Source organism: Megalops cyprinoides, chromosome 2 (genome assembly GCF_013368585.1).
Source record: "Megalops cyprinoides isolate fMegCyp1 chromosome 2, fMegCyp1.pri, whole genome shotgun sequence".
Taxonomy (NCBI): Eukaryota; Metazoa; Chordata; class Actinopteri; order Elopiformes; family Megalopidae; genus Megalops; species Megalops cyprinoides.
In genome coordinates this window covers 55,406,793-55,433,364 of record NC_050584.1, presented here as the reverse complement: position 1 = coordinate 55,433,364, position 26,572 = coordinate 55,406,793, and the positions used below count along the sequence as shown (strand labels likewise).

Genomic DNA, 26,572 nt, shown 5'->3' with positions numbered 1-26,572 from the left:
GACTCCTGAGGAAAGTCTTAACTGTTTCTATTTACCTGGTTTAAGGCTTATGACTTATGCAGCTCTGTGTGCAGTAAAAATGTTTATTAAAAGCTGTTGTGTAACGTGATAGTCAGTGGTTACTTGTGTCATTTTCTGTCTGTCCCTCCTCCCCAGCTCCGAGAAGACTCGGAAACTGCAGACGGAGCTGGATAAAGTTCAGGCATTGCGGGGACAGCTGGAGGAGGTCCTGACAAAGGCCCGGGACTCTGCCCTAGCGCCGCAAAGAGCAGCGAAGATACAGCCTGATTTTGGAGGTGGGAAACAACAGAGTTTCAGGCTCCATCCGCAACAGGCCTCCTGGGCTGTAGGGGGCGCAGGTGCTCATTCTACATAGTGCACTGCCATAGAGAGTGTGGCAGGCAACTGCCCTTACTAACAGCTGCTCTAACCTGTGGGTCTGTGTGATGGTTTTACTAACTGGATTGGCAATATAAGTATCTCTTTTATTTATTTATCTTTTTTCATTTTTTGCCAATTGTTGTCATAATGAAATTCAGTGCAGTTTTTTGCCATGTTTGTATTGTGCTTTATATTTATGTTATGGTCTTATTTTCAAAGTGGGCTTCAAATGGTGTGGCTATTGCATTACTCTCATGACCATTCCACTTTGTCCTTTTCTCATCCCACTGCACAGTCAAGCACAGGGGAAATACAGCTTTACATGTATTCTTTACAGTTCAAACTTTAAATATTTCTCCTGAACTTCCACATGAAAGATTTCACATTCTTCCTCATGACCGCATCACAGCCAGGTTATTTAACTTTTCATTTTCCCAGAATTAATTCAATTTTGATTTTAATATTTAGCAGGCGTGTTATAACGTGGAATCCTAAAAGGAATACTGCCAGCATTCTTATTGCGATGTTGAGTGCCATTTTTACCTCGGCCTGTTCTGACAGAATAAGGGAAGCTTCAGTGGAAGTTGTGCTCTATACCTGAGCGATTCGTGTTTTACAGGTGTAAATTCATTCAGCACAGACTTTCCTTGCTCTCTGCTCTCCCATCTGAGATGAAATACCCCATGAGAGTAAGAACAAGAGTACACTCACTGCAGCCTTTTAGATATAGTCTCAGTCTCAGCAAGATAAATAACTGACATCCTTTGAGAACTCTAGCCTAACTCTAGCCAAGTGACTCCCAGTGTGGTTTTATAATTAATCAATGTTGTTTATGTAGATTTGATGATGAAATATCCATTCTGACCATTTTCATGGAAAAGCTGCGAAAAATAAATATTTGTTGCCAGTACTAACTGAAACACTTGTGGGCGTTGATATTCAGAGGCAACATTTGACCTTAGTGACCTTTCCTCTGACTTTCTTCCCTTCCCTCCCATAGCCAGCATGCAGTAGGACAGGGGTGTGATAACTTGGCCTTTCTGCCTTGTGCTCAGTGCAGAAATTGCAGAGCATTCTTTAAACTGTTTTGCATGTTAGGTCTCACAGCAGTAAGGTGTGGTATCGTTAGCTTGCATTGGGTTATTTTCCAACACTAGAGTAAAAACCCCTGTGTCTTAAAAGAACGTTTGTCCTCTCCGTCCACTGGATTGTGCTGTACCCTGTCCCACTCATTTTGTTTTTTGTCATTTAATGTCATCTTTAGAGGGTCTTTGACCGTTTCCATATCCAGATGTAGAGCTCTGTGACATCAAAAGGATATACGTGAAACCCATATTTGCATCATTCAGATTTTTCATCACTTTTTCATTCATGTTTGAACAATTCTTACCTGATATCTAATGTAGAGAAAAAAGGTTTTCATTTCTATTGCATTCAGTACAGTTTATTGTGTTCAGCAGTCTTATATTTTGTTTTCACTGCTTTATATTTATTTGGTTTCACTAAGCGAAAGAATGGTGAAAGAATCAGTAAGAATGAGGTCTGCATGGATGAGATTAATTTTATCACGTGAACAGCAGCAGATACACCGTGACCTTCTGTACATGTGTTCTATAACTTCTGTCAGACTCTGCATGACAAAGCAGCACGGAGTGCCGGTTTGCATGGCTATTTTGCTGTGAGGTGTCGATCTCCATTTACAGTTTCTTAATCAGTGTTTTCTGCCAGCATTTTGATACAACATGAAATGAAATGTGTAAAAGAAGGTATTTTTATATATGTCACCACATTTTTAAATAATTCCGACTCTCAGAAAAGATAAACGGTTACAGGAATTCAGCATGGCGGTAAATTCACCCAACCCTAAGGGATATGGAATTCCAAAGGCTTGTTTTAACCAGTGTGCACTCCAAGCAACATTGATATCTATAATGGTCTGTGGCTCAGTTTTTATGAAGCTCGGTTTAGCATAACAAATGAAAATATGTTTTAAAAGGCTCTAAGCAGCTGCATTTAGACCTCACTCCATTGCCTTATTGCTGGATGACAGTAAGTATTGTGTCTACGGATCTCGAGTGTCACACATCATCAACAAACGTGAGTGCTCACAGGTATGTAACCTCCCCCCCACCCCTGTTTTCCTCTACTGCCCCCTTCTGGTGACAGAGAAGTTTCACACCCTATGCCAGGTTGCCTACATTCCGCCACACTGTCTCCAACTCATTCCAGAGTTCCATTCTAGAACATAGTTTGCTCTTTGCAAGTAGTGATATAGTATTTCATTTGGGAATTAATGACACTCCATATACATTGAACAGTGTGTGGAACTATAACATCAAAAGGAAACAAAGGGAGCATAGCTTTGTATTTAAGGCAAAAAGGCATCCATGCATGTTGGTAGTTCAGTGTATGTGCTGTGTTGTAGGAAGCATCAAATTCTTGTTAAATATCATTAAATGAAAATGCCTTTCAAACACTTGGTTGCTCAAAGTTTAACCTGCTATGAATCAAATTTATCACAATCCACTTAATATCAGTTAATTACATTTTATAATACATCTACTCTTTGGTGAATCAAAAGAGAAGGGAATTTGTGCTTTGAAAGACCAAGTGTTTGAATTGTTCACACCCAAGGCACCCAAATAAGGACTCGGCCTTCCCTATGTTGGGGATTGCTGTAGTACTGCTGTTTGTTGCAAACACTGTAATACTGCATCTGTACTTGATGTCTGAATTTCTCGGTCATGGCCTCTACCAGTTGTTGTGAAACAGCTCAATAAATATGCCTCCTGTGATTCTGTGAGTTTGTGTTACGGTTGATTTGGTTTATCACTCCCATCTCTGTCCCCATTACCAATTTTCTCATCCCCTCATAGTGTGATTGCTTTCGGGAAACATTTTAATGACCCCTGCCCCACCTATAAATATACCAAAAAAAAATTCAGGGGTGTATATCCATTATGCACTGTAGAAACTCAGATTATTCTGCACATAATCCTGTAGTATAGTATTGATTACATCTGAAATGCATTCCAATAGTGGCTTGCTAGTTATGTCCCTCACCAATTTGTGCAAGGTTGATGACCAAAGACACAGTACATTTCAAAAAAGTTCAGTTTAAGCACAACCCCCAAACCCACAGCTCCCACCCACCAACACTCTGTTGATGAATGACTGTAAGACAGTACACAGAGTGAGACACTCGTTACATGCATAACTGTCTATTTGTGCCCATGTGTTTGTGTGCACAGTAGTGAGGATAGTCCTGTAAGCACAGCCGCGCTGGTTACAAGTAATACATCCTTCATACTTCTTCAGGAGCATCACAATTCCCAGTAATAGTCTCATAAAAGTTGCACTCCCTAGTTAAAAGCCATTGATAGTCAATTCCCGGGAGTGCTTCTACTTTAAAACCTCATTGCTGCGTATGGGAAAGTGGCACAGAGGACAGACACATGCTTCCATCCTTTATCACATTCTGTGATTATACCCATTGATTTAGATATGTGTGCTCACTGTATCTACCCAGCTTAAAAGCTGCTTGGTGGAGTAATAATGAAATCTGGCATGTACAGTCTCAGATGTATCTTGCCTTTAGCTGTGGAAGCAGCATAAAGCGGAAAGGTCTTTTGGCCTGCAGAAGCACTCCACTCACACCACAGTCTCCCATAATTCCATTAATGTATTTCATCAAGCCAATTACCTCTTCACAAAGCCCTTGGGGTACTGACCAATCAAAAACGAGTACCCTTTGTGCTGATTAAAGAGGATCTGATGGCCTGCGTTGCTGGCCTAGTGTTCTGCTGTCAAATAAAGTATAAAGCTTTGCAAAATATCCATTATTTCAGACACAGATATGTTCAGATGTAATTCCACTTGAATTAAATCACAGCATTTCAGGGCAATACCCTTCTAAGATTGTTTTTGTTAATCACTGCTCTTATCAGCCTGGACTCAATATGATTCATAAAGTGTTGTGCAAGGCAGGGTCAATCCAATCCATTTGTATCCATTGCGCTTTTATTCATAACTAATGGGAGATTTTTTTTGCATCAGTGTGGAGACTGGCCAAAGATTACGATTTAAGGGACAGTGCAACATTCTTTGTTGGTGCTTCAGCTGATGAAATACCCTGTTAAATCTCCCATCCATGAAAATTCACTGTTCATGGAAGTTGTGTAAACTAAATTCCTGGCCATCCCTGCTGCCGGAGCGTCTCTGTTCGGCACAGTTCCCTGCAGGAAATCTCTAGGTCTATGTTATGACACTCACTTCCTGTGTTGCTTGGAGCTGGTCACTGAGGAACAGCAGTATGAAGGCTCTGCCCGTTGCTGAGAGTCGGGGTTATTTTGGTTTTTGAATGCTTGCAGAATTCTTCTGAGGTAGAGGGAGAGAGAGAGAAATGAAAGCTGGCTTTGTGCGCCCATTTTAATTATGTGTTGAGCGGTAACCCAACACAGAAAAAAAGTAGTGTTGGCTTTGCATAATTTGGTGAAAACTAACTGGCCTGTGAGGGTGTTTTCTGTTTACATCTTTCTCTAATGATGCATGCTAATGAGCACTGTGCACATCCGTCCGATGAAGACTTGATTTTATTTCTCTCACGGCTCGGGCAAGAGTGATGCGGAGAGGCAATGTGTGTTTGTGCTGTGCTTGTGTGCTTGTTCTGACCAATCTGTGTTCTCTCCTCAGGGCTCAGCACGGAGGAGGAAGATGACGATGATGATGGCAGCAGTGAATACACAGACAGCATTGAGGAAGAAGAAAACTCTAAACTGACAGCTCGAACCCTGGCCACCTCACAGGTACTACATTCTACTCACATTCACACTTGATAAAAAAAATTCTGATGATGACAATTGCTTTTATTAATTTAATGGCTTAGTGCCAGATTATCTTACTGAAGTAAAATGTTTTATTAAACCCCTCTTGTACTTAGGCCTGTACATGCTAACTGCCTGATGGTTCCCAAAACTTCAAAAAAGATTGGGGAATCAGCCTTTAGTTTTTATGCCCCTAAATTGTGGTACTTCCTCTAGCCCCTTAGAGGGTTACTGGAGACATTAAAACAGTTAAAGACATATCTTTTTAACATTTCTTTTAAATGATTCATATATAAGTTTGTATTTTTTCACATCTTTTATTATAGTATCACTTTTATTTTACTTTTACTTTTTATTCCTGTTTTATTTTGGTGTTTTATCTGCAAAGCACCTTTTGATACAGGTTTATGTATGAATAGTGCTGTGTAAGAGGGCTTAATACGGTACAGTACAGCCATTAATACATACATATATTTGATTATAGATATAATAATAATCACAGTATACCCACCCTTTGCTCATTGAGACGCATGCTTAGACTGCTGTTCCCCCTTTGAACAAGAATGCTGGGATCACCTGTGACAAGGAAGATGGAGGACTTATGAGCAGGATGCTATCCCAGGATGCAACAGTGGATGCTCAGGGCCTGGTGAAGGTGCAGCAGCTGCTGGAGCAGAAGAGGGTGGTGGAGCGGGAACTGAGGGAGCTAAAGGCCCAGCTGGAGAAGGCTGGTTACACCTCCCTCTCTCAGATGAGGTACAGTTCAGTAAGGCTTTGTTAGCTTCAGATTAGCCGACACCTCAATCCTCTGAGGGCTTGGAGACATATACACATGCATAAAAACCTTGTCTGAATTACTGACCACTGTCGTCTTTGGACGCAGATATAGAGGGAGGGAATATAATCCACCACTTCATTTCCGATGAATTTTCTGACGTCTTTGTGAACACTGTTTGCACTTTGGAGTTCTTTAATATTGTTGGTTTCACAATATATATTGACGTTGTAGTTCCTGATTTTGTCCAGTAGAGGAGCTGTTGGGTTCTTATGTTTTGGATGGTGCAGGACCGCGCTGCTCAGCCTGCGGATGGAGAACGACGAGCTGAACGAGCAGGAGGGTCAGGTGACGTCGACAAGGCGGGAGAAGGGCGAGACGGGCAGGCTGAGCAAGGAGGGTCACCAGCAGGGGAGCAACATCCCTGAGGAGGAAGAAGAGGAGGAGGAAGATGGCAGGTTCGCGGCGGTTCTGGCGGAGTCTGGCGAGGAGCTCGGCCTGGCGCAGGGCAAACGCTGCGCCCCCCGTGTGCAGCTGCGAGAGGGCCAGGGCAAGAGGAGGTGCACCCGACCCCACTCTCTGGACCTGGGCGCTCTGCTCTCCCAGCACACCCTCAGCACCTGCACACAGGTACGCACACAGAGGTTACCATTCTGGGCCCTCCTTCTGAGGTGAAACTCATCATCTCAGCCGAACTCAGATGCTGTGTGTAGTGAACTGCTTTGTTGTCCTTGTGAAAAACCTTCAGCATCAGGAAGAGCATGGTTTTCGTTGTAGGTTCTTTTGAGTTCAAATGAGGCTGTTTTAATATAGTCAACTCGTCTTATTAAGAAATTAAAATGGGTGGTATTTACAGACGCTAAAACCAGCCTGTGTAGTTCAGAGGATTTACTCTGGGCATTACTCTGCAGTTCAGCCTACTTTGTTTACTAAATGCGAATTTTCCCTTGGGATATTTCCTGCTTTAGGTCACTTTAAAATGCATCAAGGTCTTGCTCTCCCCTCTCTGTCCCCCTTTCCTCCCTCTCTGTGAGGGGCTAGCCTCAGTCTTTAGGAGCCAGCTGCTGTTTATGTAAGCAGTCATGGTCATGGTAGCTGGGGGTCGAGTTTTAGGACAGAAAGAGTAGCAAAGAAAGACTTTTCTAAGTTAAGTGCTTCTGGGGAAGACATAGGGAACTCTTCTACCACAAATATCTTAACAGATATGTTTTATTTTTTATTTCAACTTTGTTCTCCATATAAAAATTTCAATCTATGGTTTCATGTACTTTTATCTCTACCAGCTAACTTGTACCTTGTCTGGCCAACTATTGAAACTGGGTCATGCTGTGCTTCTAATATAGTTGAATCCTTATGTGGCTTTTTGCTTGTGTTGTACTCTGCCTCACTTGGAAGTCGCTTTCGATGAAGCGTCTGCCAAATGATTAAATGTAAATGTAGATTTTTGTGGATGTGAACGCTGTGTTTAGTGGAAGTGTGTTTACATTTTTAGTGTGTACGAACCCCTCTGAAGTTCATATCGTTATGTTATCCAGGAGGCAGACTTGGGCGAAAGTGAGGCTGAGGCCAGGGTCTGGCAGTATGTGGAGGCGGGGCTAAGGGAGAAGACTCTGCAGCTGCGGTCAGACCTGGCGCTGAGTCGGCAGGAGAGCCGTGACCTCCAGGAGAGGCTGATGGTGTCAGAGGCCACAGTGCAGGCCCAGGCGGAGCAGCTAAAGGACTACAGAGAGCTGCTCAGTGAGTACTCAGACACACACACACACACACACACACACACACACACACACGCACGCGCACACACACACACACACACTCTTTCTCTCTCACTCACACACAGACACACACATACACACTCACATGCTCTGACTCTCTCTTACACATGCACACTCTCGTATACACATACATTTACATACACAACACACACTCCAGCCCTGTAAAGGGTGCAGAGGCATGTCTGATGATGTTCTGTGTGTGTATGTGTTGCCTCGTAGCGGAGACATCCGTGCAGCAGGACAGTAAGCAAGTTCAGGTGGACCTGCAGGACCTGGGGTATGAGACCTGTGGCCGCAGTGAGAACGAGGCTGAGAGGGACGACACCAGCAGCCCAGGTTGGACATTACACACCTCTGTATCACTGTACCATTTAAATGGGTTAGGCAAATTGCTTTCTATCTGGACAGTGTAGATAGGAAAAACTGAAAACTCCTGTCTTTAAATGGCCACTAGAGGACGCCAAAAGCACAACAAATTGTGTGTCTGAAGACAGGAGCGATTCTTTTTTTTTACTTTAACTGGTATTTTTGTTGTCACATGAAATAATAAGTAATAAATGTATTTCATCCGATCAATGAAATGATGACATTGGGTTTCGTGCACTGGGAATGAAAGGTAATGGAGTAGCATTTGGGATACTGTATGTAAGATGAGAGGTATGTGTAAGATGTGTCCTTTCCTAACCCTAACCCTAAAGTTCCATTGTCCCTGTTTCTCCGTTCAGAGTTTGATGATCTCGAGATGTGCACGTCCCTGTCCAGGCGGGACTGCGGGTCAGAGTGGTGGGCAGGGAATTCTGGGAAGGGCGGGGACGTGGCGTCCCTGCAGCAGCTTGTGGAGGACCTGCGCGCCCAGCTGTCGCGCTCGCAGGTGGTGATCCGCAACCTGCAGGGCCAGGTGCGCTCCCTCTCCTCCTCCAGCCTGGAGCGGCCCCGCAAGCTCAACTGGGCCTTCCAGGCCTCGCCCGCCCTCAGCGGCCCGGAGGAGGACGAGGGCTGGCAGTCGGACGGGCTGGGCCCCCCGGAGCCCGGGCGCAGCCAGGAGCTGCGGGAGCTGGTGTCCCGCGTGGCGTCCCTGGAGGACCAGCTGAAAAACTCCAAGCTGGACGGCAAGGCGGGAGCCGAGGACACCAGGTCTGCCACCTGGCCAGGGTGGGTGCCACACCTTCAGTGCAGGTCCACATTACATTACATTACATTACATTATTGGCATTTAATAGATGCTCTTATCCAGAGCCAATTACGTCAATTACAGGTTTTTACATGTTATCCATGTATATAGCTGGATATTTACTGAGGTAATTGAGGGCTAAGTACCTTGCCCAAGGATACAGCAGCAGTGCCCCAGTTTGGAATCAAACCAGCAAACTTTCGGTTACGAGGCCTGCTCCTTAACCGCTATGCTACACTACCGCCGCTTTCCACCACACCCACCGCCGCTCTCACAGTGAACAGTGAGCAGTGAGCTGCAGAGCTACCATGAGGTAGCATGAGCTTTGTCCTTCTATGGGAAACGCACAGGGCCACAGTGAGGTCGTGAGCCACAGGGAAGCTCTTCCCATTCTGAAGCTCACTGGCCCAGATTGCCGGCCCCCCGAGGGCGGAGAAGTGTCAGCGCAAGGGAGCCCGGCGATGTGGAGAATCCGCTGGCAGGGGCGCCGCTGACACGCGGGCATCCCTTGTGGCACCGAGCGGGCAGGGACGGGAAGGCCGCCAGAGCAGAAGGGCAGGTCTCCAGGTGGTCTCATCCCGCCATCTGCCGCGTGGTTATAAACATCCTGGACGGCACGCTCGCTCTGAATAGAACATATCCGGAGATATCAGTAATGCATGAGATTGAGCAGCGGGGAAGGTGTATTGAGTGTTGCATCTTTATTGCCACCCCGGAGTGTGGCATAGTCTCAATGCGTGAGACTTGAAATGTCTGCTCACATTAAGCTTTTAGATAATGGTAAGAACAAATAAACATCCAAGATGTAAAACCTCAGCCTTCAGATCCAGTGCACTGTTCCTTACTAATGCCTTTAAGTAGGTCCTTTATTATCCAAGTGAGGTTCAGGCATTTAAACAGTACAGTATCTTACATTACATTCATTACATTATTGTCATTTAGCAGACACTCTAATCCAGAGCAATTTACATACATTGGGTTACAATTTTATGCAGTTAGCCAGCTGGGTATTTTCTGAGGCAATTGTGGGATAACTACCTTGCCCAAGGGTACAACAGCGGTGCCCTACCAGGGAATCAAACCAGCAACCTCTCGGTTATGAGCCCTACTGCTTACCACTATGCCACACTGCTGCGTATTTGTACATAAATTGCTATGTGGTGTGGGAGCCCCTTGCTAAACCCACCCGTTCTTCCTTTCTCGTTCCTCCTTCAGGAAGTTCAACTCCCTGATCCAGGCGCAGGCGCGGGAGCTGTCGCACCTGCGGCAGAGAATGCGCGAGGGGCGGGGCGTGTGCCACATCCTGACGCAGCACCTGGGCGACACCACCAAGGCTTTCGAGGAGCTGCTGCGCACCAACGACGTGGACTACTACACCGGCCAGAGCTTCCGCGAGCAGCTGGCGCAAAGCAGCGCCCTGGCCGAGCGGGTCAACGCCAAGATCAGCGGCCGTGAGTCGCCCTCCCGTCTTCCTGTCTGCCCCCCTCTCCCGACTATTCATGTCGTACTCTGTGGTGAAGACAGTCAGTCATATTTGTTGGAAATGTAGCTTTGCGATACTCAAATTTTTGGTTATCTCCTGTTGTTATCTCCTCCTGTTTTCTCCTGCCAAAACTGACCACAGATATGTCTATATAATGTGATGTGTTTGTTTAAACACATAAATACAAAGTAAACTGAAATATAAAGTGTTAATATCCATCCACATAGCGTTCAGACATTCCGATCTTTTCGTTCTCTTCCCCCAAGCTCTGACATATTTTAGTTTTAGTGGTTTTTCCCCCATGTATAAAAAGAAAACTACAATAATGAAGCTGTTAAACAATAGTTGCATGTAGACATCAAAAATCAGTGGTGGGAAGAAAGTCTGAAATATGGCTAAAGTGAGGAATTGTGTTGAGTGACAGGAAGAGAACTGTATGTAAATACTCTCTGCCTCGTCCTCTCTTGACAGGGGACCACTCTGAACTCCCCGATGACAAAATGGGCCATGAGCTGCTTGCTCTACGGTGAGTTTCAGAAAAGCCCTCCCAGTCCTGTCTGTCCCACACATACTCTTATATACACAGGATGCCCTTATGAGGCTCACCTCACTGACTTCCTGCATTTGCCCTTTCACCTCCCTTCAGTTCCTGGTCACAAGCGTCCAGTTCAGCAACTTTGACGTCTCCTTCAGTGAGGGCAGATAACACATGATGTGTGCAGCTCTCCGGTGTTCCTTGCAAATATTTATCATAGGCACTCTCAATCCCTGTCTGTATGTCATCATTTTGGTTATTAAACCATTGGTTTTAAGAATGACCCCACAGAGAAACTCACCATAATACTTTCTCATCTACTTATCAAAGCAGCAAATAAATAAAATCATGGAATATAAACATCTAGTATCTGAAACATCTAATAAAATACATATGGATACTTAATTAAATCTAAGTTCATTTCTATTTATTTAGATATTACCATATACGCTTAATCTCACTTCAGAATAAAACAAAACAAGCTACTTTTTTAATTAATTAAGAATGCATCAAGGTACCGGAGCACTATTTTAATGTGAGAAATAGTGTGAGTATGGATCTGTGAAGGAGACAAGGCAGGATGTGAGTTCTTAATTCTTCCAGTGTTAATAAAAAGGAAGACCATGAGATTATTCTTAAAACAAGAACACCATGGCTCCAATCTGACAGACATGAGCAGTGTGTGACATAATTAAAACTCTGATCTGCTGTTTATATTGCATGGGCAGTGGTTATATAAGCGTAGATTTGGGCAGAGTAGTGTTGGTTCTGTATAATCTGACCCCCAGCTGGCGGTGAGTACACCACCCCACAGGGCTCTGAAAAACATTGATCCGCAGGCAGCTCGGTGTCTGTCAGGGCCGTTATCGGTTTCCCGAATGATGTGGGACACGCGCGGACAATCAATCCACATGACATTAATCGCTACAAGCTGAACTGGTGGTTTAGAGGCACTGAAATGGTGACCTCCTCGGCGCCGAGGTAAAGGCAAGCATATCATGTGACATACCATCCCATCAAATCACATCAGGTCCGTTGATGTAGACCTCTTTTTACGAGTCGAGTTCCTTAGCCCCAGCCACTAACTCCTGTGGAACAGACCCTCACGGCTCGATGAAAGCGTGCGTGCTTTGCTCTTGTCCTCATTTAACACTGCTGCCGGAAAGCAGTGTTGCGCTAATGTGAAGAGTCAGGGGTTCGCTGTGTAATGTCATGGCTGGTTCTAGGGCTCCCTCTGAGAGCCTATGGTAACAAGCAGTTTGATTGGATACCTCCCCCCCCCCCCAGTTGGTGCCTGGGGGATTCAGTGCCTGAGCAGATCCCTTTTTTTTCCACCCCCGTGCATCTGCTCTGGGCATTAGCCAGATGACCAGACAGCAGCGTGAGCGGCGCAAGCGGTCTGTTTGTGTTCTCTGAGAACAGTCGCTGCTAACGTCCCGCACGGAGCCGTCGCCTCTCTAGGGATTTGCACAAGCGCTACGCTGTCTTTTTTTCTTTTTTCCCCGTGACTGCGGTTTCCACCTGAACACGGTCCGCCCGCAGACTTGCCCTCTGGTTCAACCGGCCGTCTGACCCTATCGGGTGGATTATCTCCTCGCCGGCTGAGCAGGCGGCCAGAGACTGGCAGGGGGAGCGGAAGGGAGAGGGGTCTTTCTGTGTGTTCTGTCCCGGTGGAGTGCTATAACAGTGCGATAGGGCCTGCAGGGGTTCCCTGGCTGTTGTCCGCTGCTCTGAAAAGGCTCGGCGGCCAGCGAAATCGCTCCCACGCTGGGTTCGCCGGGTCGTCCGCTGACCTTAAGCGCTCTGGTGTTTGCTCTCCACTCATGACGCTGCAGCCATGGTGAGCCAGCACGCTCCAGCTGGTGAGAGCACCAGACAGGTGGAAAGAGACTTACAGCAAGCTGCTTTATTCCACCGAGGGCTGTGCGACCGCGCGGAGACACCCTTGTCTGAGTGACGAGTGTCACTGCGAAGGCAGACCCTCTGCCTTCCTCACATTCGAATGTGCCTCCTCAGACCTGCTCTTCTGTGGTTTGCCTGGCCTGGACTGAATCTCGTATTCCTGTGGATGGCATGCATTTTTATTTTTGTATTTGTTCATGAAGGATTATGAGTGTTTTGCCTTCTCCGCATTGGAAGAAGAGTCTATACGCCCACTGAAGACCATCAGAGACATTTGTCTTTGTTGTCTAGAGTCTCATTTGAAGAGAACCCTGCATTTTTCCTGGACAGATGGCTGACCAGGTGCAATAGACCGTATGTGATTCAGTACCAGCCTGTTCATTTAACCTGAGGCTGTTATTTGTTGTTTTACTGTCGCAAACAAAATTTGATTGATTTTGTTTTCTCTGTCTTCAGGAAGGTTTGATTTGTATTACCAGCTGGACTTTGAGAGTGGTTGACTTGGGCATTAATCAGGTTAAGATATTAAGTGCTTGCAGTAAATAGGTCAGTAACAGTTAAAGCCAGAGTGAGCTTTTTAGTGTTTGGACCTCTGGCTCAGAGAAAGTTGCCTCTCTAAGCACAGTAACCTTCCAGTACTTTCTTTCATTTTTTAATATTTTCATGTTTTGACTGAGCTAGCAGTCAGTCTTTTTGTATCAGTCTGAATGTATTTCTCACCATTTTAAAATGCATAAACATGATGTTGGAGCCTCTTCTAAAGATATGCACAGGTCTTTGTGGTCATCTGTGAAGATACTCAACAAGACCACCTGACAGCAGTGTTGTGCCAGTCCTGTGGGGGAAATTTTAAAAGATGGAAGCACATTATATTTGACCGGTCAGTTTGCACCCATGGGCACCAGAGAGCGGCTCCCTCTTTAATGAAGTATTCCCTTAATGTAGGCAGGACAGAGCAGCCCACAGGCAAGGACTCTCCTCTCCCCGCCCGTACATGTTCCACTGAAAAAAAATCAGCTGTTGTGTTTGGCCGCTCATCGAAGAGAAATCGCCTTTCGAGACGCGGTTACGTGGGGCCCCTCCTGCGCGAGGGCTGGACGGAGGCTTTTGAAGAGTTTGAATAGAGAGAGTAAAAGCGAGAAGTTCTCTTAGGACATCTGCTGCTGCGCACAAGGCACTGCCGGGTCCCGCAAGGCTGTAAGAGGCTCAGAGCGGCTGAGTCACGCTAATCTCCCCGCTCAGGGGCGCGGGTGTGGGGGAGCGTCCGTGGCCCGACTCGGGTCGGACTGCGCAGCACTGTGTCAGCGTCCACTGTGTGGAGGAACTATGGTCAGAATGCACACAAGCCTTGCACCGAGCTGACCGATTCAGACTGCAAGGAACCCCAGCTGAAGAGGAACGAGCAGATCAGCAATGGCTAGCACAGTGCAACAGTAGAGCTGTCAATTAATGTTGAATTTTTTTGGACCCAGTGCTGAGCGTGGTATCCCTTCAGTACATCAGTAGCCTCGTGGGTTTTGCCGTCTGTGGAGTTAGCCTGCTGGTTGGACTGGATCCTGGATCACGGTGGCCTGGATGCTCGCGCGGTAGCCCAGGGAGGACAGGTGGAGGGCCGGGCACGTGGCAGCGCCATGGCCCCTCTGTGGAAGTCAATGCTGTCAAAGAGCAGCCCCCTGTACCGCGAGTCGCTCTTCTCCTTCTCGCTGTGGGAGTGCCGTGCACAGGAGCGGGAGCTGGCCTTCCTCAGGAAGCAGCTGGAGAGGGAGAGGAGAGTCCTGCAGAAACAGACGGAAAAGTAAGGCAGGGTCAGAACGGCACACTCACCTACAGGAGCAGAGGAGCACACACACCTACAGGAGCAGAGGAGCACACTCACCTACAGGAATAGAACAGCACACACACCTACAGGAACAGAACAGCACGCTCACCTACAGGAACAGAACAGCACGCTCACCTACAGGAACAGAGCAGCACGCTCACCTACAGGAATAGAACAGCACACACACCTACAGGAACAGAACAGCACGCTCACCTACAGGAACAGAACAGCACGCTCACCTACAGGAACAGAGCAGCACGCTCATCTACAGGAACAGAACAGCACACACACCTACAGGAATAGAACAGCACGCTCACCTACAGCAACAGAAGAGCACGCTCACCTACAGGAACAGTGCATGTATGCGTGCATGTGTCTGTGTATGTGTGTCTGTGTACTTGCGTGAGCAAGTGCTTGCTTGTTTGTGAAATAATAAGAAGGACTCCTTGTGGCTCTGGGAACTGCCAGCAGGTCAGATATAAGGCTTTTAGCCTTCTACAGTGTCTGATCATGGTCACTGTCCTGTCAATTAATTCAGCTTAACGAAGACAGCTTGGCTCAAGGCTAAGACACAGAACCTTTTACAGGGCAGCATCTGGAGTGTATTGTGAATTGTGCAAGGAAAAGGTTTTGCAATTTGAGCCTACATTTGTTTTTAATCATGTGTATTGCATTGGAAAGGATTGCGGTATCCTGGTATCAGTGCTGTCTCCACTGACTTTGTCTGGTGTCCTGCGGAGATGATCTCTAAACTGATATTGTCTCGCACATGCACTGACCTTGCCTATTGTACTGTGTTGACTGTCTGTCTAGGCTTAGCAAAGAGCTCCAGCAGAAAGATAAGATCATCGAGTCCCTTCGCACCAAGCTTAAACAGCAGCGCCCAGACACTCCTTCCAGCAGCCACGCCCTGTCCGAGACCACCGACCAATCGGACCGCACCTCCTTCGTGTCAGATGAGCAAGGGTCCACCCATGAGGACCTGGAGCTGTGTTCGGATGTGGATGCAGCCAGCGAGTACACCCCGGAGGAGCGTCCGTGTCCCAGGCAGACCCTCGCAGGTACAGTACACACAGTCTCCATGTGTATGCGTGCACACACACAGGCGTGTAAAAACGCACACACGCGTGCAAACACAAACGCGTGCACGTGTGCGCACACGCACACACACACACACACACGCATGTCACACAGACGCACACAACAAATGAAATTCCTTGGAAACAGAAACATGAAGTGTCATTTAGTTTAGCATTTAGTTATTTTCTCCTTTACTGCCATTTCCTTATTTCAGAGCCAGCAGGAATGAGCTGTGCTTATGTAGGTACCATGAGGCAAATCCAGATGAGACAAGAGGACTGTGGAATTAGTTGATGCTGGTGCCGGTGCACTTCTCAGAGGCTCCATCACATCCACGCCAACCCTTTGATTCTTCACACTGCACCATTTTCTTTCAGATTCACACTGTCACAGTGGCACCACCCCACAGCACTCATCTGTCCCATCATCCACCACTGCATCACATGGGGCTCAGTCCTCCATCGGCTGTCCCAGCATGCCGTGCACACCGCACAAGCCTGTGGACAATCAAGGTAGGCTGAGAATTACAGGCACCAGAAGCCATTGCAGATTCCAGTTGTGAATATGTATGGGCATCTGTAGACTGTTTGAATATAGCCTTCACTGTGTCTAGCTTAACATAGAATGTAAGAATTTCATTCTTATTTTTTAGTCTTATTTCTCATCTGTAATTCATTTCAGACCTCAGTAGTGTTGCCTATTCACCAGCAAGATAGCCTATTCTCTGTGTGTTACATTGAAATGTTTAGCCTCTGTGCTGTTGATCCCAGGAAATTCAGGTTGTAGCATCTGCTTGGGAGTATATGGTAGTTGTAAGGCTGTCAGATAAGTAGTTCTTAAACCAATGAATATCACACAGAGGGTGTGCTTTCTTACTAGTGAAATAGGATGTCTGGTGTTATCCATGAGCATTACATTTGGAAGCTCTTGAAAGCTGTGGCTCCATCTATGGTCATTGTCCAAAGCACCTGAATGGCCTGGTGTATCCTTCTCTGTTCTGCTTGTCCCCAGGCCTCAGTTCTGGACCCATGTCCAATCCCCTCCCCATGCCCCTGAGTCACGACCGCCCTGACCTCTCAGGTCAGAGGGGGTCCATGCTCTTTGACCCTCACTCCGCCCTCCTGCGGCCCGGTTACCACGGTGCCGGGGCGTTCTCCTTGGCCGAGGTGCACCAGGAGCTGCAGATGCTGCAGAGACAGCTGGGAGAGAGTGAGCGTGCCTGCGCACATGTGTGTGTGTGTGTGTGTGTGTGTGCGTGCCTATGTGTATCACAGAGTGACTCACATTGCCCCCCGCCCCACACACACACTGCTTGGACTCGTCACAGGCTGCTGACGCTTCTGAACCCATCATCAGCACACCATGCATTACCTATTGATTTTTAATAGTCAGCTGACTATAACTGGCCATGGGATATGCTTGATTGATTGGGAACATTAATGAGTGAATTAATTAACACAAGTACACTGACACTTTGAATTGAGGCCCCGTGCTGTGATGTATAATGGTGAACTTGCTATAAATAAAATAACCTAAAGTAAAGAATTGCTAGCATGATAGCTGCTGGTTAACTAACATTTTTGCCCTTGTAATGATGAAGCCAGGCCTGTATAGTGTTTCAGTGCTGCGTGTTACCCCCGCTGCTCGTGAATGCTTGTGATTTTTGTGTGAATGAACAGGATGTGGAAATGTGCTGACCGCAGGCTCGGATGGAGAAGCCTGTTGTGGCGGCAGCGGCAGCGCGGCCAAGCGAGAAGAGTTTGCTCAGCGCTGCTTGCTGAAGCCACGCGGCCCTGGCCCCAAGCCGCTGCGGGCCGTGCTGTTAGCCTGCTCACTCATGCACGGCTTTCCCATGCACACCTCTCTCCCACACGCGCACTTTAACTCCCAATTCACCCTCTCCTGTAAACCAGGGAGACAAGGAATATGTGTTGTAAGGCTAATGCTTTCAACATGCAATAGTGCAGATTTGTAATGAAATCATCCCTTTCTGTATATTCCTGGAATCATTGTCATTTAGTAGATTCTCTTCTCCAGAGCGACTTGTAATGTAATGTAATGGAGTGTTTCCATGACTCTCAGATAGGGATGTGACTGATTCCTTAGTCCCTATGGCATACACTGAGGGGTGAACTGTGATGTGTGTGAATGTAGCGGGGCACCAGTGTTTACTGTTGTATCTTTTTGATGCAGGCTTTGCTGTCCCTCATGTCAAGCCTCTGTCCGGCTTCCCCCTGGCTGCCCGCTCCCAGCCGGACCCCGGCAGTTACCTCTCGCTGTCTCATCACGCCTTCCCCCAGCCTCAGCTCGCCACCACCCCCAATGCAAGCTCCACTTTGAAGGCGGATTTAAGTCTGCTGGAGAGCAGTGCATTGTGGGATATGTCTCATATTCCACGGCCAATCAGAACGGGCATTTATGGCGATGTCTCGTCTGGGTCATCTGGATATCAGTCTGGCACCAGCCACACAGGTACAGCCAAGCAGTCTACTTCTGTATGTAGTGCTTTGTGTATTTTTGCGTGCAGTCCCTGTGTGGTCTTTGCTTATGTCTGTGTGCAGCCCCTGTGCGGATACGTTAGATCTCTGTGCTCTGTGCATTTCTGTTTGAGGTTCTAGTGTGCTCTCCATTGATATTTGTGTATTTCCTGTGTCATCTGTGTATATCTCTGTTCGAGTTTCCCGTATGGTCTCTTAGATCTCTGTACGGGATCTCTGTGTGAGGTTCTAGTGTGCGCTTGTGTGTTTGGCATGATTCAGGTGCTGATCTTATTGAGGAACACCTGAGAGAGATCCGCAGCTTACGCCAGCGTCTGGAGGACTCCATCCGAACCAATGACCGCCTGAGGCAGCAGCTGGAGGAGAGGCTGGCGACCACAGGCAGAGAAGGCGGTAAGAAGCTGTGACATCGCAAGTCAAACATACTACTGTAACACTGCTGCTCTTAGCAGCCCCAGCAGTCCTCACTGAGTCTGCTGTTCTCTGCAGGGGCTCCCACTAACATCTACATCCAGGGCCTGGATTCCGTCAGTCAGCTGTCCAATGAGAACCGAGCCCTGAAAGAGGAGAACCTGGGCCTTCAGGCCCGACTCGAGCAGGCTAACAGAGGTATCATTCAGTATCAGGTTTTTCCCCTTTGGTAGAAAAACAGCTCTGGAAGCGTGTCTGTTTTTAAGGACTTTCGACTGCTATAGATTGACAGGTGGTGTTTTTGTGTTTAAGGCAATGTGCTAGAATCAGCTACAAGAAAACCAAGGTACATGCCAAGACAGGTGTCTTCGATTTTAGCTGAGAGGTGTGTGTGTGTGTGTGTCTCTCTCAGACAGCTGCAAGGAGATGGAGCAGCTGCGGGAGGCGGTGGTGAGTGGCCGGGCGCGGCTGAAGCAGGCGGAGCTGGAGGTGGAGCAGTGGCGGGAGGAGAACAGGAGGCTGCAGGCGCACAGCTGCGAGCAGGCGCAGGAGATCCAGCAGCTGCGGCAGACCAGCCAGGAGCGCACAAACAGGTACCGGCACCCGCCCGAAAGAGGTCACACCCACTGCTGTGGAGACCTTTACAACGTACAGCATCTCTGAGAGCTTCACAATATAATGCACTGTGATTTCCTGTATGTTGCAGAAACCATGCACTGTGATATTCTGTATATTGTGGGAATAATTATAACAGTATGCGGTGCAGTGATGGAATCAGTACTCACATTTCACAGTAGTTTGGGGATATTGTAGGTTTTACTAAAAGAAGGTTACTGTCCTGAATGGAATCTCGCTGTTGGTGGCTTCCATTCGTTACACTAACCTCCCTGTTGACTGCTTTGTATTGGGAGCGCTATTCCCATGCTTACTGTAGCCTAATGTTGAGGATCACTTTAATTCCTGATGAAGTTCGTGATGTGCGCTGGGTGAGTTGATTGCTTCTCTGTTGTGTGTCCAGGCTACGGCACGAGGTGCACCTGCTCCAGCAGCAGCTGTCCGAGAGCCGTCAGCTCCTGCACTCCCTGCAGTGCGAGCTGCAGGTGTACGAGCGCGTGTGCGGAGCCGCCAAGAGCCCCCGTACAGGTGAGCCCTGAGGAGCAGCAGGAGAACCACTGCTGCACGCAAAGCAAGAGGAAACTGATGCAGTCTGAGTCTGAGAAACAGAGAGAAAACTAACAAGCAATCTCATACACGTGCATAGCCTGGTTTGACACTGTTAACTCATTCAACTTGAATGGATGCACTTGCGTTCTGTTGTGCTGGATAAGAGCATCTGCTAAATGCATGTGGTGTAATGTCATGCATACGTCCCTAAAATGAAATTGTGTGCATGGGAGAGAGCTAATGGATTTCAGTGTTGTGTGATTTTCACTTGCTATTATGTAGAAGGGGAGATCTGACAGCAGGCTGCTGTGTGTGTGTGTGTGTGTGTGTGTGTGTGTGTGTGTGTGTGTGTGTGTGTGTGTGTTTTCAGCAGGGTATGGAGCTCAGGAGCCGGAGCTCAGCCAGCTGCTGGTGGAGGTGCGCGGTCTGCGCGTGCAGCTGGAACGCAGTGTGCAGGAGAACAGCTCCCTGCGCACGCAGCTGGAGGAGCAGCTGGGTGGAGGCGTGGCCCGCGGAGAGACCCGCCCCTCCAGCATCTCCATCGGTGGCCACCGGGACAGTGGCTGCAGGAAGCAGCTCTTCCACGGTGAGGGACAGACAGGCCCCTGCCTCGAGCCACCTCACCTCGCCAGCACTCGCTAACCGATTCACGTGTGGTGTATGTGTGATAATAGTTTGTTTGATGGCTTCATGTCTGAATGCTATCTGTGGTTTTCCCCCCCACACAGATCCTGCGCCCTCTCCACCTGTCCGAGACACTGGGCTCTTCAACCCTGGCTCCTCATACTCCATGCTCTCCAAATCCACAGAACTGAATGATCCAGACCTCACAACTAACGGTGTGGATCCAAACCCATTACCTCAGATCAGAGCTAGTTAGCCCATAGAGTGAGGGCATTGATTCTGCCATTTGAGAATACTAACACCGTCATGCAGGTTTCCCACCCTATTAAACCCGAGATCTGTTTCCCTCTGCAGACATCTTGAAGCCGCACGCAGCTTTGGAAGGAGAGGCGCCGGACGGCTCGTTTGCCAGCAAGAAAGGGCGGCACGCCGTGGGTCACGTGGACGACTTCAACGCCCTGCAGCAGCAGATCCTGGAGGGCAAGGTGCTGGTTCAGAAGATGGAGGCCGCGCTGCAGTCGTCCCTCAGCTCCGCCCTGCTGGAGGTCGGCTCCGCCAAGGTGAGGAGACACACAGCCGACCCTTGTCCCAGCGGAGGCTCAAGGCTCTGTCCCTGTATTCTCACCCTGTGTCCCTCTGTGTGGGTTTGCAGGCTGTGGACTACAGCTGTATGAAGAGCCTCCTGACCAATGCCAAAACCCTGGGGCAGATCCTGGACGAGGCCGCCTCCCTCCTCAAGATGTTCTGGAGGGCAGCCCTTCCCAGCAGTGAGGCCTCCGCCCGGCACCTCAAGAAGGTCCGACCTAACCCCCGCGCCAGACGGCGGCTGCCCCAGCAGGGCAGAGCCGAGGGTCTTCGGTTTGAGCCACCACCCGTGGCGCTTTGCGTAACGTTCTGTGGTGTTTTTTCCGTGGTTTCCAGGAGCAGTCCATGAAGGAGGAGATCCAGCAGCTGAGGCAGAGGATCACGGAGCAGGAGAGGATGCTGCAGGACGCCATTGAGAGGCTGAGGAACACCAACCGCAGCAAGGAAAGCATGGAACACTTCATCGTGGGCCAGTGTGAGTCTCTCTCTCCTCTACCCTCCTCCATGCCACCTCTAATTCACTGCAAGCATTACATAACATCATTGTCACTTAGCAGACGCTCTTTTCCAGAGCAGCTTGCATAGGGTACAGTTTTACATTTTACATGTTACCCATTTGTACAGCTGGATATTTACTGAGGCAATTCTAGGTTAAGTACCTCGCCCGAGGATACAGCAGCAGTGCCCGCAGTGGGGAATCAAACCAGGAACATTTTGGTTACAAGCCCAGCTCCTTGCCACTAGACCACACTGTGGCCCCACACTGCAAGCCTGTGAGAACTCTGAGATGTTGCAGTGGCTGGTGTGCAACAATTGTGCACCAGGGCAGTTCAATTATGGCTTGATGTTGCGAGTCATTCTGTGATTTTGGATGAAATCTTCTCTATTGCCTGTGGCATGTTTCGCTGTCCCTCTCTGTAGTCATAGTCATATCCTCCCTATCAGAGAGGTTACTAGAGGAGCCCTAGCTGAGGAAAATGAAATGTGCTTAGAGGTTAATGTGGGTTGGCGGTTGTCTAACTTTGGCTGTTCCACTGCTAGACTTCCCTCACAAAGCCATGTGTGTTCGAATCATGTTGTGTTAGATGATGACCCAGTCTCTCTTTTTTTGCTTTGGGTTACAGTGTCAAGAACACGTGATGTCCTCAAGAAAGCTCGGACAAACTTGGAGGTGAGTCCTGACGGTTTGAATTCTTTCGAAATATTTTCCTGACCTTTGTTGTTATTTATACCACTAATAATTCTGCGCTACAAAAAATGGGATAACCGACATCCTGAAAGACAAATTTAATTTGGTAGAGAGCGAGGTCCATTACAGGTTCATCTTGTGCAGGTCAGTAATGGAATGAAAGCTATCCAAATGCGATTGCTGTTTGTTCTGTGATGTCAAAATGGGGTTCATTGGAAAAATACAGTCGGGGTCATCCTGTATCCTCTAGAACACCTTTCAGTCCTTATTTTGGTATTAACGCATTGTCAAAATAGCGTTGACAAAATCATTTTACATTATCAAATTAAATTTCTATCTCTTAGTTGAATAGTTGTAAAGTACAAATCTGAGAAAACCTGAGTGAGACTTAGCGTCAGTAATGGTATTGGAGATGACAGTGCTGCCAGCTGGCGGCGGCTAGTCAGGGATACTTGTTTTTGTCAAGAGTTACTCTCTGTCTCTCTGCTTTTCCCTCTCTCTCCCTGACCCGATCTTGTTTCTGCCACTTTCTTCCCCAACCCCTGAGTATATCCAGAAGAACGAGTACAAGATTTCCTCCCTATGCTCCTCCTCTTCCTCCCCCCGCCTTGGTAAAGGTACTCCAGTGCTGCACGCTGGCTTGTGCTCTGCCTGTGCCTGCCATCACTGCTTGCCATCCCTCATGCCTGTCTAGAAACAGCATCTCAGGGGCGCAAGAGGAAATGCTGCCACCTATTGGCAAAAAAAGGGCAGGGCAGAGTAGCCTCAGAGAGTTTCCATTTGTAGGATACCTGGGTTTGTCTGTACTTTTTTGACCCCGTTTTTGGTCATTTTGTGTGTGGGGCAATATTTTTAAGCGTATTTAGCTACCCTTGTTTCTTTTTAAATGTGTGAAAATTAACAAAAAAAACCACTGAAACACAAAAACATGGACTGATGCTTTGTTTTAAACTAGTAACTTCCACACAAGAACTTTGTGACAGTATCTGCCAGCTTACTGCAGTGGACACTTGCAGGACCTGCTTTCATATGGTGTATGTTTTTCATAAATGTGGAATACCTCAAACTTCTGAGGTCATAAAAGAAAACCATGTCATGTCGAAACAGTCAGAACGTGTCTTTGCAGCAGCAGTTAAGAATTCCTTGATGTTGGCTTGCAGAACATGATGTTGTAGAATGTGACAAAATCTGATCAGATTCTCTCTGCTTTGGGGGGGGGGTATAGCTGGGAAACTTTTAGACACCCAAGTGTTTCATTTCAAAGTAGGCAGGGAACCATCTAACATCTCCTGCAGACTCACTGTGGGGTTCTGGGAAGTTACTGTTGTGTCAGTGCTAATCAGCATTACATGGTCACCACTCAGTGGTAAACTCTTGCCATGTGAGTAATCATCAGCACATATGCCAGCACGTTAAGTAACCCGCTTTTTTCCCCACATCCCCCGCCCAGGTGAAATCCCACGAGGTTCCCGTGAACACCCTCCTGATTGGGGTTTCGTGAGCCCTCGCGGCCTGGGGTCAGCCATTGGAACCCCCAGCCAGCGGGACTCCAGGAATCAAGGCGGACCACGCCTCCTTCAGCTTGCCACGTATTAGCCCACGCGGTTTAGCATCTTCAGATCTGTCCGGCACTCGAGTGTTCGCTCATCCAAAGGGAAATAGCTGTACATCTGTTTTCCCCTCGGCAGTCTTCCTCTCCAAACACTGCTCAGAAATAATTTCCAGCTGTCTTGACTGTCTTGACTACAACAATTTCGACTTGCGAGCGTCAAAAGGGAAACGATTCTGAGATCACCTCAACGAACCAGTCCTGTTTGCTAAATGTTGTTGCATGTCGTTATGCAAGCCATACTGTAATGTGGATCCAACCAATCAGGTCCTTTTGGTCCTCCCACTGTGCTGCCTTAGAAAAGCATTTTTGACACGGTCATGTATTGGTGAAGATGTTCTAGATTTTTTTTTCTCATTGCTGAGAAAGCATTTTCTGAAATTACAGGATCAAGCTATATGAATACAGCAGATTAATATATAAACGTATTTATTATATTCCATTTCTTTTCTGAATGACAATGAATGGTTTTCCAGCCATTCTGAAGCATTTTGAATCATGGAGAGTAATGTCTTTCAGCCCTAGAATAAAGGGTTCTAGATGAGCATGTGCAATAAGAGCTATACACTGCACCAGCTTCAACTGACACTGAAAGTTCACCATGACAGCACAAGGAATAAGACCATCAGTGCAATATTTGTGCAATACTACTGACTGAGCTCAGTCACCATTATCATATACACAGTTTTGGCAGCGTAGCATGTGGAGGTAAAGAAAGGAAACACTATGTTTCTTCAACAGGGATCACCAGTCCTGCCAAAGTTTGAAGTCCTCATCGCCTTGTCATATTATTGACATGTTGTTGGCTCGGAACAGAGTCCTCATTGGCCCATTGACTTTGTGTCACTTGACACCCTAGTGTTGGTGCCTTTTGGCTATCTTTAAAGAGCAAGTTGGGGGGTGGGGGGTGGGGGTTAATGATTTGGTGTTTGGTCCAGTCATGTTTTTAATTTTTGAACATTAGGTCATTCATAAGTTAGAAGTGTATATAAAATGGACCAAACATTACTGGGTCATTTAAGCTATAGGTTTTACATGCAACTGCAAACCCTAAAATAAGTGCTCTCATGAGCAGAAATATAACCCCTGCTGCAAAAACACCTACATCCTAAGTCTTCGATGTCTTCCCGGTTCTTGAAATTATTCTACTTGACTAAGATTTGTGTAACATTCCCTTGCAGTTGCAATAGATGTTAGATGTGCTCCGTACTTATTAAAAAGTCAAACTTTGGCAGGGTAGTGGGAAATACCTCTTTATTGTACTTTTCAGTAACACTGTCACATGCAGAGGTGTTTCTGAGCTGTGTTTGCTGTATATGACCTGCTTTCTGTTACATTCATCTTCTCTTTGTGTGCTCAGTATGTATCTCGTTTGCTATACATGCAGTTGGAAAGTTGTGCATTAGCCTATAGCTCTGCTCTTTTTCTGTTGTTGGGGTCATAGAATACACGTAAGCCTATATTTTAGCTTTTCAAGTGCCATGTTTTCTGCCCGGTGTCATGTCTGAGTTTAATTTGTTAAAGCTAATGCCGTTTTACTAACTTTACGTATTGAAGTCCACATGCAAACTAACCAAGGAGTAGTGGGTGGTTCGATTTTCTTGCTTTGAAACAGCTTGAGAGTAGTCTGGTAGTGTAACAATGTAGCGCCATCTATCTTAGACGATCAGATGTTTAAATCTGGCAATATGGCCTTGTTTGTGCTACTGTACAACTTGTTCAGTGTCCTTGAGCTTTGCCCAGTTCTGGAATGCAACCCCAAGTCAAGCATACATTTGGAACTGTAGATTCAATAAGGAAACAGTAAGGGGGAAACCAAAGAGTGAAAACATTATATGCAAAATCTACATGTTTGAAATAACGTTGGCTCCTTTCTTCAGAGGGCAGCAGTGGATCACATTTTGCTAGATGTGGGCCTTGTATCATATGTATATAGTGACTGGAGAGTGCTTTGATACAGAAGCTGTTTGTGTAGCTGATTGTGTGAGAAGATGGACTGTTTCCATGTATGCTGTCACAGACCCCATGGGCTCTGTCTCTGAACCTGACAATGTGTGTGTTGTGCAGAATAAAGGGTGTCCTCAAAGACTTCGCTTAAAAAAGGAATTAAATAAATCCTCTTGTGTGCATCTTTCTTCACCACGTGAATTGTGTGCATGACTCATGAAGTCAAATTTCCTCAGATTAGCCCACATCTTTTTTTGATTTCCTCCAAAAAAATATCAAAGCATATTTTAATACAACCTCGCTTCGAAACAGAGAGGGGGGGCTATGGAAAGCACTGTGAAATCAGTGCTGCAGCTGAAGTGGTGTTCAAGTTGTGCCCCATGTATTCCAGTGTTTTTATTTATTCCTTAATTAAATAATGACAATTCTGTGACAGTATCCCTTTTGTGAAACACCCATAACAAGAGGTGTGAATGCTTTCAAGCATGATGCAGCCGCAAATGAGGACAGTTGATCAATCGGGATATCAGCAGTGAAACAGTTAATATCAAATTAAATTTGATTATATACTTTTCAGTGACTTTTCCAGCAGAGGAGACTTTACTGCATATTGTCCATGAATTTATAAAATTGCCTTTATGATCCAGATCTCACTTGTTTATTTGCAATAGAGATACACCAGATACTCAAAGATTGTCTGTATGGGGGTGATTTGCTAAAACCATTGTTACCTCTAAAAATAAGAGGGAGCAAGAGGAGGAAGAGGGGCTCAGATCAGCAGAACCATAACTTGATGGAAAATGT

General features: G+C 46.9%; 1 protein-coding gene across 7 annotated transcripts in view; it reads left to right on the top strand.

Annotated features, from left to right (window-relative positions):
* Window positions 1–25,936, top strand: part of LOC118773109 (phosphodiesterase 4D interacting protein) — a 79,339-nt gene extending 53,403 nt beyond the window's left edge. For 2 of the 7 annotated variants that reach the window (XM_036521878.1, XM_036521871.1), the window contains 25 exons: window positions 157–359; window positions 5,074–5,186; window positions 5,767–5,960; window positions 6,270–6,609; window positions 7,515–7,716; window positions 7,971–8,087; window positions 8,477–8,903; window positions 10,138–10,373; window positions 10,877–10,931; window positions 15,475–15,722; window positions 16,119–16,253; window positions 16,753–16,950; window positions 17,935–18,213; window positions 18,501–18,632; window positions 18,729–18,848; window positions 19,063–19,243; window positions 19,669–19,793; window positions 20,185–20,400; window positions 20,543–20,653; window positions 20,793–20,998; window positions 21,091–21,234; window positions 21,360–21,498; window positions 22,148–22,194; window positions 22,769–22,829; window positions 23,663–25,936. In XM_036521878.1, coding sequence (XP_036377771.1) covers window positions 157–359; window positions 5,074–5,186; window positions 5,767–5,960; window positions 6,270–6,609; window positions 7,515–7,716; window positions 7,971–8,087; window positions 8,477–8,903; window positions 10,138–10,373; window positions 10,877–10,931; window positions 15,475–15,722; window positions 16,119–16,253; window positions 16,753–16,950; window positions 17,935–18,213; window positions 18,501–18,632; window positions 18,729–18,848; window positions 19,063–19,243; window positions 19,669–19,793; window positions 20,185–20,400; window positions 20,543–20,653; window positions 20,793–20,998; window positions 21,091–21,234; window positions 21,360–21,498; window positions 22,148–22,194; window positions 22,769–22,829; window positions 23,663–23,808 — 4,375 coding nt within the window. In that variant the 3' untranslated portion in view covers window positions 23,809–25,936. The remainder of the gene's footprint in view (window positions 1–156; window positions 360–5,073; window positions 5,187–5,766; window positions 5,961–6,269; window positions 6,610–7,514; window positions 7,717–7,970; window positions 8,088–8,476; window positions 8,904–10,137; window positions 10,374–10,876; window positions 10,932–15,474; window positions 15,723–16,118; window positions 16,254–16,752; window positions 16,951–17,934; window positions 18,214–18,500; window positions 18,633–18,728; window positions 18,849–19,062; window positions 19,244–19,668; window positions 19,794–20,184; window positions 20,401–20,542; window positions 20,654–20,792; window positions 20,999–21,090; window positions 21,235–21,359; window positions 21,499–22,147; window positions 22,195–22,768; window positions 22,830–23,662) is intronic. The other 5 variants (XM_036521875.1, XM_036521873.1, XM_036521874.1 and 2 more) reach the window with 5 other exon arrangements.
* Window positions 25,937–26,572: the final 636 nt, after the last annotated feature.